This window comes from Thunnus albacares, chromosome 4 (genome assembly GCF_914725855.1).
Source record: "Thunnus albacares chromosome 4, fThuAlb1.1, whole genome shotgun sequence".
NCBI lineage: Eukaryota > Metazoa > Chordata > Actinopteri > Scombriformes > Scombridae > Thunnus > Thunnus albacares.
In genome coordinates this window covers 26790416-26812707 of record NC_058109.1, presented here as the reverse complement: position 1 = coordinate 26812707, position 22292 = coordinate 26790416, and the positions used below count along the sequence as shown (strand labels likewise).

At 37.8% G+C, this 22292-nt stretch overlaps 1 protein-coding gene across 5 annotated transcripts in view; it reads right to left on the bottom strand.

Moving 5' to 3' along the window:
* slc2a9l2 (solute carrier family 2 member 9, like 2) overlaps positions 1-22292 on the bottom strand; it is a 104626-nt gene that overhangs the window by 78718 nt on the left and 3616 nt on the right. For 3 of the 5 annotated variants that reach the window (XM_044349725.1, XM_044349729.1, XM_044349727.1), the window contains 4 exons: positions 18112-18197; positions 12822-12920; positions 7961-8121; positions 1663-1787 (listed from right to left, as the gene is read on the bottom strand). In XM_044349725.1, the coding sequence (XP_044205660.1) occupies positions 1663-1787; positions 7961-8121; positions 12822-12920; positions 18112-18186 (460 nt within the window). In that variant the 5' untranslated portion in view covers positions 18187-18197. Of the gene's footprint in view, positions 1-1662; positions 1788-7960; positions 8122-12821; positions 12921-18111; positions 18198-18511; positions 20483-21169; positions 21199-22292 lie in introns of those variants that run through there. The other 2 variants (XM_044349728.1, XM_044349726.1) reach the window with 2 other exon arrangements.

Here is a 22292-nt window from a genome sequence, read left to right as displayed (position 1 = left end):
AAACAATTGATCGTGCTCTGCAGTGAATGTGTATATTTTTTCAGGTAACACACATCTTATGGACATTGATGCTGAGGTGGCTACTGTTGTTCATATGACAATTTACAAATTCAAGCAAATATAATGTTTGCCAATTCAAGTGATCTTTTAATTAAGTACTAAATCATTACCAAAACTGAACTATATGTCACTATTATGTCCACAGAAGACTTAGGCAGACTTGTTTTGAATTTCTGCCAGTAGCTGGTTTAAGTCAAGCTACTGCCTGATAGGGATGTACACCTCCATCACTGAGACCAATGCGTTATGCATCTCGATGTATTGCCAATGATCTTGCTTCTCTTGTTCATCTCAAATTATATCCAGTGCACACTTTTGCAATTGGGGCAGTTGCATTGTTAACATTAATGCCGGTGCACTGATGCAAATCAGTGAATCTTCACATCCCTACTGCCTGAAAATTTGCTGTAACAACAAGTTGATCCCCCTAAAATTTGTATCTGCAGGCAACACAACCTACCATGACAGGGATGAATGAGCATTGATCTTCTGCTCATCCTCTGTGATTGTATATGTGCACTTAGAAGTGAAACTTAGACCTGTAATCAGGGTCTTGCTGCTTACTGCCCATAAAATAGTGTATTCAGATTTGGTAAGTAAGCTATCTTGATCTCTTTATTTTCCTTGGGCATCTGGGTACACCTAAAGTCTAAATTAATCTAAATAATTTGCACTTTCAGGATTTCTTTTCCATAAGGACATTAGATAAATAAACTACTTTACAAAGCTATGCTGTAAATGTCATGATTTCATTAGAAGCTGTAGGAAAGTTGCTTGCATTTTTTCTTAGTTGAAAGTGTTGCTCTGAGGAGGTGTTAATAAACTCAGGTTAAAGTGTGTTTATTTGTCTGGCAGCTGTTAGATCTATTTAGCTGTGATCAAAGCCAAGGCTATTACATGCCTATAGTGAATTCAGTTTTATGACAAAGCTAGTAAAGACAGCTAACCAAAATTAAATTCATACCTACACTGTGGGAACTTGTACAATGCAGGGAAAACATTCAACTTTCCAAGAGTATTACAGTGATGTGTCAGTCAGTGATGACTAATGCAAACAGCACTACGGCAATGTAATAGTTATGTAACAAGGTCTGATCGATGACAATCAAAACTGATTACAGTCAAGAGCATACCTCCGACAACCTTCAACCTGAGCAGAGGTCTAATTATCCAGAGTAAGTGAAAGCAGCATGTGTGGGAGTGCTGGGCCTTCAAAGGGAACAACTACAGCAGCTATTGCTGTTAGTTGGTCATTATATAGCAGATCTTGATACACTGTAAAACCTCATTCCCATAATGCTCAGAACAAAAACATGGGCAACCATGGTCTCATGAAACAAACAAGAGTGATTTCAAGAATCTGAATGCCACCCAGAAATTCACACCCACACAAATTTGAATACAGGTAACTTTCTCTGTTTAACATTTTATTAAACATAAAATACAGTCCAAATACTGTCTTGTTTGTACTTCATTTACATGATTACATTGTTCCATTGATTGTTTCTCCCTCCACTGTTGTACTGTTGTGCTCCACACTGACAGATAAATCATTTGTTTTGTTTTGTTTTGCTTCTCCAGCCTAGTAAAAGAAACACTTACCAGAGTTCACCCCAATAATGAGCCGGCCAATGATGAGCATCTCAAAAGATCTTGCCCTCTCGCCCAGAGCCAGCAGCACAGCAGCTATCACAGCAAAGCTGTTATTCAGCAGCAAGGTTCCCTTTCTAAAGTCGAGGAGAGAAATTGGTTAGAAAAAGCAATAAGAAAACAACTATACAGGCACAGGTTAAAATGATCCTGCACACACTTTAAACTAATCATAATCCCTGTACAAAATGCCATATAGGTATATTATAAAGTACAGTATATTTATTCACTTCACCAATTTTCTTCACCAAAATATCATACTGGCAAAAAAAAAGTTGTAGTTAGGGTTAGTAATCCAACTTCTGAAACATAACATAACATAGTGTGGTAAAAAAAAGAGTAGAGACTATGATGGACAGAGGGTGGACAGACATACAGACAATAACATAAAGCAGTTACGATAATGTATGTGATGATATGATAAGAGTCCGGGAGTAGAGATTAGATTAGATTAAGTAGGGTATGTGTGGGTAATGTGTGTGTGTGCATGTTTGGATGTTTATATGAGAGGCAGTGATATGTATCCATGTTTAGTGACCCTGGACAGGTTGGTGTGTGGAGAAAGAAGAAGACATAGTGTTAATGTTATATCAATGTTACATAATGATGATTTATCAAATAGGACTGGATAGCAATAGATCCACATTTTGGGAAATGCTTATTTGCTTTCTAGCTGAGAGTAAGACAAGAAAATCGATACCATTGTTTGTATGGTAAATATGTAGCTGGTGCCAGTTTTGCGTAAAGACTGGAAACAAGAGGAAACATTTAGCCTGACTCTGTACGAAGGTAACAAAATCCACCCACCAGCACCTCTAAAGCTCACTAACTAACATGTTATATCTAGTTTGTTTAATTTGTACAAAACCCTAAGTGTAAAACTGGTATGTGTATTTCCTAAAATGTTGAACTATTACTTTAAAGATATAATCATTCATATGACAGTCTGTGTGTATCTGGGTGTGCACATATTTAATGTTGCTCGTTCTTCTGTCTGCAGGTTTAATTTTCTTGGGACTATAGAGTTTAGTGCGGGGATGAATCGTCTGTCTGCAGAAATCTCTAGAGGGGTTCAGCTTGTGTCCTGGGGGACAGAAACTGATCAGCTTCCTGGCTTGCGTTATGTGTTGGTAATTATTTGGTGCCCCTGTCCCTGTAAGCAATAAACTTTACTGTTACTTTAACACTTTATTGTTGCGGGCGAATTTGAGGGGAACACCATGTCTTAGTAGACAGGGCTCTGGAGCTTGGCAGGATGTGACTGGTCCATTGGTGATTAAAATAAACTTAGGATTTGTTGCAGGATCATTATGAAGGAAACTTTTATTGTCTGATGTTAGAGGTTGAGGCTGTTCACACTGAGGTCTACTCCTACACACTTCAGATTGTCTCAAGAGCAGTCTGGTCTGAATTGATAGCATCTTCACTCAGCCATGACTAAAGCAGCCCTTTTTATGCATGTCAAAATCAGTCACACACTACAGCAGCAGCATCTTAATCACAATTGTTTGCTTATTAGAGAGTTGATTGTGTCTCTTTATTGTATTTAAATCTAACAAAACTCTGATTTACTGTGCCAAAAAAAAAAGAAAAACACTTATTCGTTGACTTACTTTGTTTGGTTATTCCTTTCTGATGTCTTCATCATGAAAGATTATTCTGTGTTCAAATATTCAGGCATTACATATTTAAAAAAAAACAAAAAACGTTAACCTTAGCTACACTGGCAAAATTTTAATGAACCAGTTATTCAGTACTTTTCTTTGAGACTGCTCTACCTGTCCTCATCTGCTAATATAAATTCAACTCTTCTCCCTGGCATCTGAATTTCAACCTTTCCAAGACATTGTGCAAAACTAGCAGAGATTATGGAGAGAGAATGAATAATAAATTTTAGCCTAATCAACATAGTGTGGATTGCCACCAGAGAGATCCAAGGTGAATCTTAAGGGCATCTTAATTTTCTTAAATGACTCAGAATAAAAGCTTCATGAGTCTTCTCCTGCTCCGAGAGTGACATTCTCATCATTAGTGGATAATAGATTCCTTTGAACATATATTATTTCAGAGCACTGAGGTGATATTGTCAGTGCCAGAGTCCAGCCCTGGAGGATAGAAGGACATACAGCTCTGCGCAGTGACAGATTGGCCATCTGGAATTTGGGCAAATGCCAGCAGGGCTGGCTGACTATGAGCTGTTTGGGCTGCTCAGAATGAGTCATTGCATTGATTAAAAATGATAATAATAATAAAAAATAATAATGAATTGTCTGTGATGATTTTGATTCAAAAAAATATTCTATGCTTGCAGCAGTTTGAGATTGACCAAATTGTACCTTTTAATAAACAAATTCTCCTACAATCCCCTCGATGTAGCTAGTGGAAAGGTCAGGAGAGGGCAGAAATCGGAAATTGAGCGGGTATGAAATTTACGCCAAGTTAAAAGAAAATGAATGAATGAATTAAAGAAATGCAAGGTACAAGGTAAGCTCTGCTGGCTGAGGATGAAAAATGTGCAAAAATAACAGATTTATTCTCGAAACATGCCACTGCTGAGGCCTCCACAGGTGTAGCCAGGGTCACCGACTGTGCTGCTTCAGTTAGCAGCGCTAACGTTAGCGTGGGTGACGACACAGACATTAAACTTGTGGCAGAGCCAGACCAGGGAGACAAACAAGAGGAGGCCGAAGAATCAGACTTGGACACTGGACTTGTGGCAGAAACTGACGATAAACAACAAAAAGGTTTACCGGAGCTGGAGGCAACTGAAGCAGGAGGGGGGAGCGGAGCAGCATGTGCATGTGTGGCTCCAAAGGATGCTCAATACGATTTTTTCAGGAGAAAGAGATCCTAATGAAGCTGGACTCTGATGATGTGACTGACAATTTACAATTTTCATTTAGCAGACACTTTTATCCAAAGCAACGTACATATGAGAGCTGATATGACACAAGCAGGGATCTAGTCAGGAGAGAACAACACAAGTAAGTGCCATAAAGCTAAGCTTTGAGTCCAGTAGGACATAGATGCCAACAGGCGGTGCACCGAGGCAATGCATAGAGTGCATAGATTGCATAGAAGCAGATTTTTTTTGTTGTTGTATTTTAGTTTTTTCTGTACCTTCAGTCCACCAAGTGCAGAGGTGTTCGCGAAAAAGCTGGGTCTTTAGTCTTTTCTTAAAGATTGAGAGGTTGTGGAGAAAAGCAAACTCCTTCGTAAGTAAGCTTGTTAACTACATGAAGGCAAGACACATTTATTTATTATTATAACGTTGTACTGTGACTGTGCAGTGTTCTTTTCATGTTTTGGTGGAGCTGTTGTATTATTATTTATTGTGTGCTTTAATGTCGAGCCTATGTATTTATGCTGAATGTGCCTTTAGTGGCGCGTATCATGTCGTAGCACCTAGCGCTCTGTCACTCTCAGATTGTGTTAAATCCAAGCGGCAACCTCCGGGGCTGAAAAATGAAGCCGATCTATTTTCTTCATTGTTGGTACTTCATAGGACCAGCTGTCTTATTCACAAAGCATTGAGGTGAGATGAGCACATGGATGAGGGGAAAACAACTAACATTTGTTCTGTCATATCACACTCCATCCAAAAGACAAGGGAAACAAAGTGCACTCTTTTATAATGAGCACAGTAAACTGATCCTAAGTGTCTATAAGTGCATTGTCAATACAGAAAATGTGAGAGAGCTGTATTTTCCTTTTGAGTGAATTTGAGGAATCTTGAGTGACAACATAAGCAAATGGCTCCTTATTGAAAATAGTTATCATCTACAATAAAAAAAAATATCATATTTGGGTTATTTGAGTAGGTCTTCTTTTGTAGATGTAGAATATTTATACATTACGCATAGGGGTGTAACAGTACGTGTGTTCATCCCATCTGTGCATGCAGTCGTACAAAGAATACGCTCCGTGACCCAAACAATTACCGTCAAAATAGTTTAATAATCCACTTAGTCCGACGTGCAGGACAATAATTCTAGAGTGCGTTTTGGCAGCGCACCACTTAGCTGTAATATGCTCATGGATGTACGCTAGCCAGCTTAGCCAAGGTAGCCTGGTTACCCGAGTTACCCTGTAGTGATTCTGCTGTCAGAAAGACAAATGAGAGACCTATAACACTGACCGAGTGCAACACTATTATTAAAATATGCTCCATTATCTATGTAGTGAGACGATACTGTGTCTCCCCATTCCTTGCCCTCTCTTTGACGTCTGGTTTATTGTCCTTCACCCACTACAGTGCCCATAATATTGCCAGAATCTCTGCTGTGATTACTGACATCTGATCTGAAATTCTATGTCTGTTTTAATTCTTAATTCAGGAATGATTACACCAAATGTCACTTTCCTACTCTCTGGATCCTTTGATCCATCTGTATAAATCTGTAAATATGAACTCCATTCTTGTTGCAGATGACAAGGTGGTTAACTTCCTTGACTATATCTCTTGATTTCTTTCAACTTTCAACTTCAGGTTCTGAGATTAGCTATGACGGTACAATTGACCAACAGACTGGTGGGCACACATTAATATTAATAATACCAATTTCTTCCGCCTTAGATTTTAGCTTATTTCCAAACTTTGTTTTGGCCTTTCTTGCTCTACTTCTGTTTTAAGAGAGGTGATTGAATTTCTGGGTAGTGCACGATGTTGAATTGGATATCAGCGCTACCTGGCTGGGTGGTGCAATGTCCACGGGGTGGCAGCGCACGATGACTAGGTGGTGTCTGGTAACTGCATCGGTGGGGTTTTGAATGAAAGGGCTCTCCATATTTTATTGTTGTAGCTGCTGGAGGTGGAGCTAGTTTCAACCACTTTATATACAGTTAGACCATAAATCAGCACAAAACAGTTGTCAGCAGGTGTCCTGACTTCTTGTAGGAAACAGAAATGTTGTTTTCCTTTTCCACTGCAGCTAAACTAACTAAACTGTTTCAGTAATAGTTTTGACCAATGAGCAATTGTTGGACATTCACATTTTTCAAAATAAAAGACCAACATGTTATTTTCTACCTTTCTTTTTTTTCTGCTGTACCGAAAACATATTGAACTGCGACCCAAAAACCAAGGTACATACCGAATTGTGAATTTCGTGTGCCATTAAACCCTTAATTATGCATAAAACAATAAACCTTTAAAATAATAAAAACAACTGAAGAATGGAAGGAGGCCCCAAAAGGCATGGAGAAAAAAATATGTCCAATTTTTAACCATACTTAGGCCATAAAAAAATATGTTGGATCAGCACATTGAATCAACGCCTCTATGAAGATCTCAATTAACACTGAACATTCCAAGATTCACAGCTTTTTTTGCAGGACTGTTGTATTGAATCTTAGCTGTGTAGCTGGTAGGGGCAACGAGCAGCTGTTGACAAGAAAATCAAATCCACATAAGTAAATCTATGATACGAATAACCCCAGTGGAAATCCCTCAAGTAAAGCCACTCAGCCACTTCCAGGGCTGTATAAGTGCCTATGTATATTTAGAACTACATTTCCCGCATTGAGTTGATGCTCGCAGACAGATTTCGTGAGAGAGAGAAAGGAGAAGGAAAGTGCATAAGGTATAGAGGTGAATGAAAGAAAGTGAGAGCTGAGAGCCTGACAAGGAAAAAGAAGCAACAAGGGAGTAGACTACAACATACTCTGGCTTTGTCTCCTTAGTTCCAAAGAGACAGTGTTGCATTTAGTGCAAAAGCAATGAAAAATGCATGTACAGCCTGTCATATGCTGGGATAAAGGTTAATCTTGCATTTGAACCAAGACTGGAAGAGCAAAAGAGAAAAAGCGCAGTGTATCCGCAGGAAGATTTCTTTCAGGTCTGGCAGAGAAGTATATCTCATCAAAAAAGTTCAGGTAAACCTAGTTTTGCCTGAACACAAGGGTCAATTTGGGTCCCAGACTTCATATTTAGAAGTCAGTACTGGATCATTTCTACTTTTATATCTAAGAGGAGCAAACTATTTAGATGATTTGATACAGTAAGAATATTTCTTACTGTATATTGCATTTCTGATCTAACTAACATTGAAAGTTAACCGATCAAAGATAAAAGTTAACTGCACATATTACCATTGTGATGAGCCACAACACAGACAGAGCCAGCTTAATGATATGTAAATGTTAAACCCAAAGTTAGCTGGCTAACCCACAATTAGCATTTCATGATATAGGTCCCAGACCAGTAGGACTGCATGAGAAATGCTGCAGTGATAAATGAAACTCAACCCACCTTCCAAATACTTTGATGAGAAAAGAGACAGACAGCGTTCCCAGAAGACCTCCGATAGCTAATACAGACACTGTGATAGACCAGAGGAGGGTGGCTGTTTCTGCTGCGACAGGCTTCCCATATCGCTCAATCCATGTCTTGTTGTAGAAATCTTTAATGTACTGCAACAGAAGAGGAACATGTGAGAGAGAGACCTTTCAAATGTATCATTCATTTGCATGTAAAACTCATACTAATCAAATTTTCATTCTACAGAAGAGAGCCATAGGAATTATCAACAGATGTACTTATCGAGAACCCTCAAACCCTGTTTCTCAAATTACAGATACTGAAATTTGATGATACTGTAGACTATAAAATTGCTCAGATATGGTATAAAACTCACTATAAGTTACTTCCAAAAAGAGTTGATATGTATATATATATATATATTCACACACACTTATGATTATATATTTATATATTAATATATGTGTGTGTATGTGTGTGTGTGTGTGTGTGTGTGTGTGTGTGTATGTGTGAAATTGAATTACTTTGTTTAAAGATTTTTACCATTATTTTTTGAATTATTTATTTTTATTTTATTAAAACTGCTCAACTTTACTTTATTTTGAATGAGTATGAAGTGGGGAATATAATGAAGTACTTAGTGTCTTGGTAAATGTAGAAAGGTAGGCATAATAAGCTTTGGTTTCAGCCTACACCTTTTAGATAGTATTTAAGAGGATTTGTTGACTGTTTGAATGCTTCTTGGTACGTATTCCAGTTTGATAACATTTACATTTTTAAGGTTTCCACAGGACTTTCATCATCCCTCTCCCTGTTTTCATCACAGATCAGTCCGCCATCTCACATGGAAAAGATTAATGATTACCCAAATTCCGACTTAATCGTTCCCTGCAAATACACACTATGCTCAGTCAATAATGTGCCTACCCTCTTCTTCCCTGTGTACTAAAGCAATCACCAATGTCTACAAATATTCATTCCTGTCCTTCACCCGCACCATTTCCTCTAAACACAAGCAGTTGTGTTTACATGCACACAAGAAAGCAGGTTCGTGAGAAATCAGGTTTCACAGGTAATCAGATTTAAATGCACTGTACTGCAGTAACCTGATTACTAAAAAAAACACATGCAGGCAGCAGTTCAGTAATGACATTTCTCCCCTACCTCAACCATATTTTGAAACCATGGTTTACATATTTTAAATGCGTTTTAGGGACACAAACTTCCCTTCAGCTGCAGAAACAACTTATTCTAGAGGCTACTCTGTCTTTGTTTCAGTTTTATAATGCAATCCTCTGAAGGAACTTTCCCAGGGGACCAAGAATGTTGGAGTTTGAATTATTTTGAATACGTGGATGCATCACTTCGTTCTTTGTGTAATTATGTTTCCTTTCATCCCTCTGTGTTTCTGTCACAGAGATACTTTCCGTGTTTGCAGCCTTTGTCATGCATATGTAAAACAGCCGATTGGAAACCTGGTGTCTCATGTACATGTGCATGCCCAAGAGGGCTTCAGGGGAAATCTAACTGAATTACCCTGACTACAGAAACCAGATTTCTCATATACATGATGTTTAAAAAATCATAAAAAAAAAACTGCAGGCAGCTGACCCGATTTCTTAAGTGCATCTTAATGTAACCAGTGGTGCCTGCTGGCTAGATTTCCATCACATTCCCAATGACTGAGAGGGGAGACTAGAATGATGAGTAGGTGAATAGCAAGTGTTAGTTTTGGCTGCTTTTTCTGTGAAAGGCTGGCGAAGAAGTCTGTCATCTGAAAACATATATAGTCTCAAAGATCTTAAAAGCCACAAGATTATTAGAATTTTAATGGGAATGGGAATGCAACATTCTTTAACATTCGCAGTACACATTGCAGCCACACAATATTTCACATGTAAGGAGCTCACTGTTGAAGGTAGACCTGCCGTGCCTGGGGAAAACTGTATATGCAATGTTTGTATGCTATGTACAATTTATTGAGGCTTTAGTTAGTTGTTATTAAACCTTTTTAAACCTTTTGTTTAGTCTTACTTTCACGTAAAAGTGGTTCAGGCCCTTATTCAGACAGATTAACGTAATGGCATGCTGAACTTGTAATTTTTCTGTCATTCATTTACAGCTGAGGACAGTTTGAGCACATAGTGCAGTACTTAATGTTTTGAGCACACAGTGCAGTACTGATTGATCTTTGCAGTCTGGTATAGTTGGCAAACATAAATGAGGGAAGTGGCTTGTTTATTTTTGACAGCAGGAGAAGTAGTGGACCCCTGCAGCGGTAGAGAGGAGCCAGCACCAGCTTAATAATCAGCTTGTGTTCCTGGTGAGCAGAAGCTTTGGAAGAGTATGAACAACAAGCAACAGCTCAACATACAAATGAACTGGAGAATTAGCTGCATGTGCAGCAGCGCAGTGGCTGGGACTCTGACAGGAGCCACTGAATTAACCAGAATTACTGGATGAAATACCTTGCTAATTCCCTGGAAGTAGATAAACTAATTTCACAGATAAGAGATTTTGTGCAAACAGAAATAAGAGCAGTGAAAGAACTAATTTAAACTGTCTTTAATCATTTAAAAGGTGATTAAAAGTTTGCAAACTGAGCTGAAGGACAGTGTGGATGGAAGTTTTTAGGTTCTTGAAACTTTATAGTTGGTTGCATTCTCATATCTGTGCAATGTCAAATTTTCAATCTGAAACAACTTGAATACTCACATCTATTGATGGCACATAGATCAGACTGTTTCAGCTGGATGGGCAGGGAAAAATGAAAGCAAAGAAAAATCTGCAGGATCAGTTTTATGAACAGGTTTTGAGGGATTCAGGTGAGACAAAAGTGAGCTATTTATTAGAAGTGAAGCTACCAGGTTGATGGTGCAAAGTGAGAGTCATCCCTCTAGGTGTAAATACAACTGTTTCAGTGTCTAGGGTCCTGTGAAAAAAGATATGGAACAGAGATGGGTGTGTTTTTCATCAGGCCCTTTCTCAAAAAGCAAAATGAAGCTAGGATGCCAAGGCTAAAAGGAAAGGGACACGCTAAAGAAGGGGGGCATATTAGTACAGAGGTGTTGGCGACGTATTGATGCTTGTTTGATAAATGGCCTCTTTCATGAACCTGTACTTTCTGCCATTCACTTACTGCTGGTGATGGGTTGAGGATAAACAGTAGGTATTGGGTATTATTACATAAATTGTATGGTGTTGTACTCTTCTGCACCACAAATCGTGCATAGTGCAGCATTAGGGCAACCCTGATGCTGGAGATCACACAATTAACAATTAGGCTCACAGGTCAGAACTATCAGGTTTCCTCACTTTCATCCTCCTCTTGCTCACTAGATTCACCTCACCAATCATGGGCAGCATTGTGATGTCTGGTTTGCTCAATTCGTATATACACAAACCCTAATTAAAAGAAGAACCCCACTGTTCTGTGAAAAACAAAGTGAAATCCTAGTACTACTGTTTGTTTACGTAGCCTCCCGATCTGCCAGAAGTCTGCCGAGGGGCGGGGGGAGGGGGGCTAAAACTGTTTCAGACAGAGGCTGAGCTGAGCAGCTGCATGAAGGGCTAGTATAAGATAAATAAAGAGTTTTTTTGAACAATAAATCATGCAAATTTACTTTTTTAAATATTAGGCTAGTTTTACTGCTTAATTTTATTCAAGGTTTTACCAATTACTGTATCAATAACAGCTTCTGACCAAAACAGTGACATAAATAAAGCTCTAAGTAAAAACTAAAATTCACTTTCTGCATATTCTGCAGCATTCCCTGTACTTGTATTGGCAGCTGCAGAGCTGAGGGTTATAATGTTTGAATACTAATTAAATGACCCCTGGGGCCTCTAATTACCATCAAATAAACACAAGGCCAGACTGAAGTGTAACCTCTGAAAATGCTGTTTCTCATCCAAAAGTGGCACCACTCAACTAGACCGATACATGAAAATTGCACTTTCAGTTTCACCAATCAAAGAGGAATTACACACCATGAAAATATTTAGTCTTGTGTAAGTAATGCTAAATACACATAACTGCCTTTCTGCTGATGTTTGTCTTGTCTTTTCTCTGATAAAAGGCCCCGCACTAACAATGAAAATCCAGTAAACATATTCCTGTTCTCTTTGATTACATTTCCCTCTTCTCCATCCTGAGAGTAAAAGTGGGATCACAATAAAAATGTGAATCAATCAAAACCCAGCAGCTAGCGTATTTGTATAAAATGAAACCTTATGTGATTATTAAGATTATTAAGATTAAAAGTTCCCTCTCAGTGTTTGTATTCATGTGGGATGAAAGTCATATTGAACAACAAAGTGTTACAATTACTGAGCTGGCTGTATGTAACTGATGGGTGGGCAATTTCATTTTTATGTGAAAAGACTATCTGGTGTTTTTTGTTTGTTTTTTATGGAACTGAAGTTTATGCAATTGGTCTTGCAATAAGTTGAGGCTCACTGGATTCTGTGTGTGTACCAAAACTGTGGGAAACTGTGAAACCATTAATCCAGTAATTAACGGACAAGAATTGCAGTAAATTACTGCAAAACCAATAGAATTACAGTAAATGTCGACTCTACAGCAGTGAAAAAGCTTAGTACTGGGGTTTACTATAACTATGACAGTGTCTATAAAATCTGATTGAATGTGTGCATTTTGGACAATCAATTGAGAATAGGAGACAACTCAGTATTCTCATTCAGGCGTAACTTAATTAAAACCTGGTTCTGAGGCACCATCTAAATGAATGTTTATTGATTTCTCATGCTGCTAACAGACAGAGAAAACATGAGAAATCAATCATGGTTCTCCATGAGAAGGCTTACAAGACGTCCTCACAGTTTGACTCACCAGAGCTGGCGCGTTGACCACAGAGAGGTTGTACCCGTAAAGGAAAGATGACCCCAGGGCACTGAAGAAGGCTGCACTCAACAGACACGCTGTGACTGGCTGTTAATGAGAGAGCACACACAGAGGTTTGTATTAGTCATACAAACACATGTTAGAGGCCCCGTTCATGGTCAGTCACCTTGCTTTGGATCAATGTAAAGTTCAGACCAAAACCAGGGGAATTTCAACAGAGCACGTTTCATATAGCGCCAGGTATCTGGGCCAGGAAACTGGGTTATTCCCTTCACTTTGCCCTTGAGCATGTCACTACTTAAACAACCAATACTAACAACACATGACATGTTCACTCTGATGTGTGCATGCTCTGTTTGACATAGGGTGAGGGAAGGAGCACTGGCTGAAAATAATAGTGGAGCATGAATTGTACTCTAAATGTATGTTCTGTGGCTATCATCAAACCTTTTATGCTACTAGGGAGACACATAACTGATCATTTAGAAAAAGTGAGTGAAACTGCAAATACATAGTTCTATAGTTTTACATATATATATATATATATATATAGAGAGAGAGAGAGAGAGAGAGAGAGAGAGAGAGAGAGAGAGAGAGAGAGAGAGAGAGAGAGAGAGAGAGAGAGAGAGTAAATGAGCCAGGCAGAACAAAAAATCCATTAAAAAAAAAAAAAATGGAGAAATCAACACCTGTGTGACTCAGGACAAAGAATGTTTATTTGTATGTACAGCATCAACCTATACCCTGCACTGACAGGCCCCAGGCTGAAGCAACAACCTGGAGGCACAGCTATACACAGGACGCAGTAGGGGTAATTAGTGGGAGGGATAAGGGAGAACAGAGTACAGGAGGTTGAGGCTAAGGCTACAGGAGGAGAGGATGAAGACAAAGTTCAGGACAAGAGCTCATAATGATGAGCACTGGATGTTATCTGTAAAAATGTACGGAAGCAAAGCTACAGAACGTACAGTTCATTCAACCTGTGTCCCTCTACACATTTGTGATCAGATGATATTGCAGTCATCAGCAATAAGTGATAAAGTGAAACTGATTGTGTAAAAGCACAAAATTAGGCCCTTACAGCTATGAAAAGGCTCTGTGTGGGAGTTTGGCATATGGCTTACACTGTATAGCCTATAAAATGTGATTTGATCTGTTAAATTACTTTCTGAAAAAGCTGAAATAAAAGGATCAACGTCTGAGTGAAAGAAACAGATTTAGTAATTAGTCATTACAAGGCAAAACAGAGTAAAACCAAAAAGAAACAGAAGCAAAACAGAGCAAAAGTGTTTGCAAGAGCTGAAAGTGAAGGTGAAAAAACGTGGCTGCCGGAAGTAGCGGGGTGTCTGTATTTATTTTTAACAGTGAGAAAACTTGGAAGCAACCCACCAATAGTTAGTGCTGCGTAGGCGGTGTGTTAAATCAATGTTGTTTCTGCCAATATATCTTCATTCCATTTTAAAAGGTGTGAGCTCACTGTATGATTGCAATATGCACTTGTAACATGTGTCCCAGAAGTGCTCAGCCCCAGTAGAGTCCTTTCTTCTCTATTTGCATATGTTACCGCATAAACAGGCCAATGCAACAGCATCTCCTTCACCACACCTGCTTTGCATGATAATGAATTCCCAGGAGTTGGTTTAAAGCGTGATCTTACAGACTTTGAAAAAGAAATGATGGTGTGTGTGTCAGGATGTTCGAACAGCGCCAAGACTATGGAGCTGTTATGCCAATCTCAAGGCAATATGGCTCACGGCTCACTATGGCTCAGGCAATAAAAAGTGTTTGCTAGTCCACAGAGTGACTGAACTACACAGCACATCACTCTCTTGCTTGTATAACAGCTGATGACCTGACAGGGTACCTTTTCCTCCTTTTAAGGGTAACATGGCATAAAAAATGATGTGGAAATGTGTACACATTGATTACTAAACCAAGCACACAGATTGGTGAACTGAGCGCATAGTTAAGAAATCTGTACAAAATAGGTTTATTTTATATTATTAGGTTATTATTTTATATTATTAGGTTTCACATAATAGCCAGTTAAAGTAGAGAGTCTAAAGTAGACACTGGACAGTTCCTTTTGATTATTCATACACATATTATTTGGTATTACACTCCTCTTGACCTGTACTTTATCCTCCCACTATCATCGATTCTGTAGTGGTTCATACCCTCAAAGCCAGCTACACAGTGAAATGACAATGACTTTTTGAAACTTAAGTGGACACTTTATATTTCCCGATTGGTTACTGTGCAATTTTTGTTCAATTTGTCTTCAGCTGTTGATGCACAAATTACTTTGCATGCCAGTTTTTTAGCTGATTTGCAATGCTTAATAATAACACTCGCACACTTTCATTAACAGGACACAGTGATACTTCATACATATATACATCAATGTGCTCAATTTAGCAATTCTTTTGCATTCCCTGCACACACTTAACACTCATTTGCTAGACCATAAGTTTGAGTTTAAGGTGTGCACCTAAAACTATGATTTGTGATATCACAACTAGTTTTGAGCAAGAACAAGTGTGATGCAGAAACTTGAAGCCTGAGAATGGACTCTTCAGTGAAGTAAGAGACATCGTGTGTCCAGCAGTTAAACTTTTGAAATGAAAAATATTTGCCTATTTATAGATTATGTATTTTTCAATGTGGGAGAAGGAGGAGATTCCATTTTAATAATTAACTAGGTAATTGAGCTTTGTTGTGGAAAACCACTTCAGACACAAATTATTATTCCAAGCAGAATATTTTTACATGTTTTAAAACATGTCTGGAGGGGGTCTTTAAGCAATCCATGCACAAGGATTTCCTTACATTTTTTTCTTCTATCATGTGAACCCGAGGGAGGTTCCATACCAGCGAAGAGAGAAGATGTCACTTTCTTGAAAGGGACACCACAGGCAAAGGAGGACATTTCTTCAAACATCTTCACTAAAATAAGTGGTTCCAAATGGATATGACACACATTTCATCTTTGAAAAGATGATCCATTTTGGATTCTTCTTAGAACATTTTCTATTTTCCTTATAATACTTTATATAATACTTTTTTTTTTATCATTTTTCCTTGTTGCTTTTATGATACACAGAAAGGCATTTCTAAATATGGGGATGAGGGTGAGTACTTGTTGGACACAGTGGTTAGCCAGTGAGATATTAATCTGGCATTTTGGAGACGCCTCTTGGTCTCTCTCATTATTACATATGCGACATGGAAAAAAGAAAATATTGTGACGGGAAAATGTAAAATTGATGACATATCAAACATTTACTAGGATGGAGAAAATAAAGATTAAAAAAGAGTCAGCAAAAGATAAAAGGGAAGGTACAATGAATTCATGATATGTGTATTTTAATTACTCTTTGGAGATCAAGGGAAATGTATTTTTGCCATCAATTTATCAGTAGATTACTAATATTAATAATTAATATTCATAACTCACTGTATTATTTATTCACATATCCAATTATATTTTTCATTCATCAGATAGATTCTTTGTGACATTTGTTCTCCTAAGGCTCCCGTAGAGAGAGGAAATATGTTCCCCTCATCTCACATCCCACAAAAAGTAGGCAGGAACACAAGTATGAATATTCAGCTTTGATTTATATAAATGAATGTAAATATTAATGGTGTTCTTCAGGTTTGGGGAAAATGGCCCCTATTAGGCACCTAAAAAATGTAACTACAAGCAAGATACAATTTCTTTCAATGTTTCATTGAGTTGATAAAAAGAAAAGTAGCCCCTCTATATGCAAAATCATGGTTAGAGATCTTTGGCAGAAAAAGAAAAGCTAAAAAAGTTAAAGTGCAGGTCCAGAAAAATGGAAAAATGGAGGTGTAAGGAAATAACAGTACTTTTCCTCTAGCCTATCTCTGCTAACAGTGTTAATCCTAGATATAAATTTGTTTTAGTGAATGTTACTCACCATGCGAGTTTGTAATAACAGTGTTCAACAGTACATTTACATTTGACAGATGAGTGGACGAGATTAGAAGGCTACCAATGAAAGTGAAGGCATTGGGTACCACCAACACCAACAATAATACTTTGCTGTTATTGCTGAGTCAGTCCAATTGTGTGAAGAAAGAGAGGGGGCAGTAACTGAACAGATGAAGCTGTATGAAAATATCACCACTGGGACCTTGCTCTATTGGCACAACTGAAACCTGTAGTCCAGGATCATACTTTGGAAGGTTGGAAACCAACTGGCTGTGTTATCTTTAAGGAGTGGTTTTATTGTTGGTAGGGAGCTGTCAATAAAATTGGCACACCCTGGGCGGCTGGATCAAAACACTAGTTGTAACACTAATGTTAGTTGTGAGGAAATGGGATTAAGAAAATCTTCCTTAATAAACATTCAATTCAATTCAATTCCATTTTATTCATGTAGCGCCAAAACACAACAAAAGTCATCTCAGGGCACTTTTCACATAGAGAAAGTCTAGACCGTACTTTTTAATTTACAGAGACCCAACAATTCCCCCATGGGCAAGCACTTGGCAACAGCGGGAAGGACAAACTCCCCTTTAACGGGAAGAAACCTCAAGCAGAACCGGGCTCTAGGTGGGCGGCCATCTGCTTTGACCGGTTGGGTTGAGACAGAAGTAACAATAATAATAATAATAATAATAATAAGTTTCTTAGAAGTGATTTTCTCCACAGTATAAATAAATCTTATTATATTTGATATATTTCAGAGTAGTAACAAGAATTTACCATGTGGCATGCAAACAGATAATCCTACCAGTTAATGTTTTATACTCTGAACTATAACTATTCCGTTGATTGTTATATTGCATTAATCACCTTTGAGGTATATATCAAGCAGTGAAAGGTGATCACTTTCACTTTTTTAATTCATCAGTACATACATCAACACATATGTCTTTTTCTTCTTACTTGAATCATTTTGGTGTAGTTTTAGCTGTGTAGTCATTAGTCAGAGAGGGCCTCTGTTTCAGCAGCTGTCAAAGCCTCAAGCAACGGCAGGATTTTGGGTAACACAACAGAAATGTGTGTTGCGTAAATTACAAAGGTCATATATATGTTCACGGAAGTGCAGTATCTTCACAAATACATCCTGTCCAAACCTATATAAACTGAATGAACTCATGTATGACAAAACAGGCAAATAGCAATAACGTCAAAAAAGCTGTGACCTTTGTCAATCCAGTCAAACATTTCAAAATATAGCATCATTTAGTGCACGTTAAGGCAGCAAGATATAGGCTTGGCCTTTACTACACTAATTACACTAACCGTTCCAGCGTTTTTCCCAGAGTCATTTATCTTGTGGTCAGCCGGGTCGTCCTTCTGTGATTTGTCCATCTTCATGTTTCAGCAACCTTAAATGAGAAGGTCATATCATACAGTATTAGCCATCAAGCTCATACAAAATAGCCATGGGCAGAAAAGACATATTTCACAACAAAGAGGGGGGAAGTGGAATTTATTATAGAAACTACTGAGAGAGACATCTGCTGAAAAGGAAATGACAGTGCCTCTATGTGCTGACAGGCAATACGGCCAGTACATGTGCACATAGGATTACACATCAGAACTTGGTCACAAGTTTAGGATTTACTCATAAAACAGGAAACAACATCAAATCAGTTTTCCAACATGCAAAAACTTTGCCTTACATGACATGACATCTTACCAACAGAAGAGCCTTGACTATAGTTTGAAGCATTGGATTTCTGCCCAATTACTCAACAACATAAAGAAACAATGGTCTGAGTTTGTACTGCACCACAGTATTGAATTCCACAATGGTGGCAAAGTGTACTAGATAACAAATGGAAAGACTGAGTCTGCCACCTAGTGGTCATGAAAACAGAAACACGCAAAAATACTGAACATTGAAACTGCCCGTTATTACAAAAAATGCAAAAATTAAATGAAGACTGGTAAGTGTCTATCTCAGTATAAATGTAAACACTATAAGCAGAATTCCTACTAAACACAGTTGGTGCAGGGCATTGGACTGTAAGATTTACTTCAAGCTAAGTGAATTTCACTTTCTTCAGTGACAAAGCCAAGCCAACATCCAGAGGAAAGGCTTTTACACATAATTGATAGAATTCAGTCAGTGTCCTATAGTACTGCAGATTTCCCCTCCTACCGCACAGTTAATTACATTTAATAGCTTTCACTCAGCTTCCGGAATGTAAATTAGTCCCTGATTGGATGACTAGAATGAAAACCAGCAGGACTCTGAGTCCTGAGGAGCAGGATTGAAAGTCACAAGCTGTGGAGGGAATTCATAAAAATAAGTGAAGATGCCTAACAGATCAAATAGTTGTCATCAAATCTCGCTTTATTAAAACTATATGATTGACAAAATCTTTTGATTTAAGGGTCAGTAAAACTCCCATCACTAATCTGGAAACTGAAATCTGTGTTGAGTACACTTTGTACCAATTACACTCAGATTGGATCTTTTATTTATTTTAGGGTGTGTGTCCAAAGTGTTCAGGGATTCTTTTCCAGCCTTAACTGCTATAAAACCACAGTGCAATGGGACAACAGTGTCAGTACTTTACCAACACACAAGTCATCCATTCACAGTTTGTCATTTTAAAAAAGAAAATCTTAACTCAAAGGCTACTTACTACATGGAAAACTTCCAGTGTTACAATTGAGCAAACTGTGAATTGTGTTTGTCAAATTTAACATATCTGTAGCACAAACATTGGGTACAATAAAAATCCAATACAGTAAGTATTTGATAAAGCTGATAATAATGATGAGACAAAATGCATGCAAATTACTCAGAGGAGATGGTTGCCCATCAAATTTGTATTTCGTCTGTATTTTAGCATCCCATTTTGGACTATAACTGCACATTGCTGATGAACTACTGTACAATGATTGTACTGTATAATGTGACTGTATCAGCAAACATTACCTGCAGTAGAAGAAGATGCTCATCAAAAGAGTCAGCTTGTATTTGTCTGTGTAACATCCAATAACTAAAATCTATTTTGGTTAGTTATCAGGAGCCATGGGCATTGACCTTGATACCTCCCTCTCATCTCTGTGATTAGACAATGACCATAATGCTACTTTAAAGATAACCTAACACACAGACAGAAAGGCTACATTAGGAATATAAAGTGAACTATCTACTCTCTCATGCTATTGGTTAAAAAGTTTGCTGTAATTTTTCATGATGTCTTAATGATGTCTGGCCAAAGCATGCTAGAGGACATGCTGCTTACTCCCAACCTCAATTAAGCACTAGACAACAACTAAATCTAAGTTATTAATGCTGTCTGATGCTGTTGGGGGTTTGTTACATTAGTAATGTTTGTAAATACAGCAGCAAAAAAGACCTACAATGTGTATAATAAGTTGAAATGTGTGCAAAAGTTTTCCATCTATAACTTAAACTCTTCAATTGTATATAGTGCTGGGTGATATTGTTAAATTCACTATGATGATTTGATTAAGGATCATTTTTGATATTGTTAGATATCATGATATATGTGTGCACAAAATCGCATGATGCAGTAAAACAATCAAACTGATATTTAAAGCAGTGCACTGTGAACTGCATCAGATCAAACTCACATAATACATAATCATTAATTTGTATGACAGAAACTTGTAGAATGATAATATAAAAACATGATAATACGATAAGATACTGATATATAATAACAATAATAACAATATGATTCTGCTGAAAATCAATACATTTTAATATTGAATTACTAACAAGCTCTAGTGCATACCTCAAATTTATACTATCAAAATTATTACAGATGGGGCCTTAACAGTGGAAGGTTTTAGGTGTTGATTATGATTATTTTTATTTTTCTCAAACATATTGACTGAAATTATTGGAGAGGAGAATATACTGACAGCAGATGATATATTGACTTATTATTGAATCTATCCTTCTATAGTACTACTCAGAAAATGGAAACAATATCCACAAATTATATAATTATAGTACATTTCAATTACTGTCATGCTTCACTACCTAATAAAAAAATGTTGAAAAAAACAAGGTGTTTGAAATAATTTTACAACCTGTTTGTAACATGAGCTCTCCATTACAACAGACAACAACAAAAAATACTACATACATCCTACTCTATGTATAAGACCATGTAAGAAGAGAGAAAAGTAGCCATAAGAGAAATGTCCACTCAGATAGTTCTGTGGGTGACAGCTGGGAAAAGTGCCATTACATACAAAGTACAGTCAGCCTGGTAAAATACCAACAGACCATGACATGGAGTAAAAAAATAAATGCCAAAAGTCCCCCCATCTCTACATTAATAGCAGACCAAGAGGGCATACTCACTCGAGTACAGGCTGTGTGTCCAATGCTTACAGGTAGTCTACTAACCTAACATATACCTAGACATGACTGTGATAGTAACACTGACAAATGATTAACTTTGATCAGTCCCGCCCTCCCTCTCTCTATCTCTCTCTCTCTTATGTCATCATGACTACCTGAGGTCAGCGACTGGAAAGAGAAAAATTAACTACATGTGTATATTTTGCTAGTATTGTTCGCCTGAGAGTAAACAAGGCACTGCTTTAACAAGAGGAACCTGGACTGTCTACTGTGCAGAATCAGCATTACATTTAACATAACCAGTGATAACCAATAAAGGCAGCAATTAACCAAATTGTATCAAAATGTATTTCTCCTAACAGACAGGTTTTAATATAGGTGACTGATTTTTCTTAATTAAAATGTGCATTTATTCATCAAGGTGGTCCACTGTCCAATTGTCCAACAGTAAATCCCACATGATATTAGAGAAGACTAAGAGTCTAGTGGCTCTGTGAGGCTGTTTTAAGTGGTGCTTTGAACTTGCAAACATGCTCACAATGATACTGCTAGCATGCTGATGTTACCACATTTGCCATCTTAGTTTATCATGTTAGCATACTAACATTTCATTTTCTAATTAGCACTAAACACACTGAAGTACAGCTGAGGTTGATGGGAATGGAATTCGTTTTGCAGAAGAAAAACATCCCAAAAGCATGGCGAAGAACAGGGGGAGTATTAATCCCCAAAGAGAAGAATGCCTTGAATATCCTCTGAATGTTTAAGGGAAAATTTTCTTCAGCATTGTTGCACAAAGGATGGCAATCTACCTGAAAGGCAACAACTTGATTGACACCTCGGTACAGAAATCCAATATATCACGTTTCTTCATGTTGCATTCCTAAACCTGGCCAATGCTTTTTGATCTATCCCACATAGTATCTTAGGCACAAATAGACCCACATGGCACGAAGCAACAACTGCCCAGAAGAGAGGGTTGTTGGTAAAAGAGATACAGCAGCAGGAGGAGGCAGAACAATGTGCAGTCTCACAAGCAAAACAGGACCAATGGACAAGATGGGAAAACCTTGAACACTGGAAGCTTCCCTGGAAGGATCTTTGGGAAATGGAAGGAGGCAGA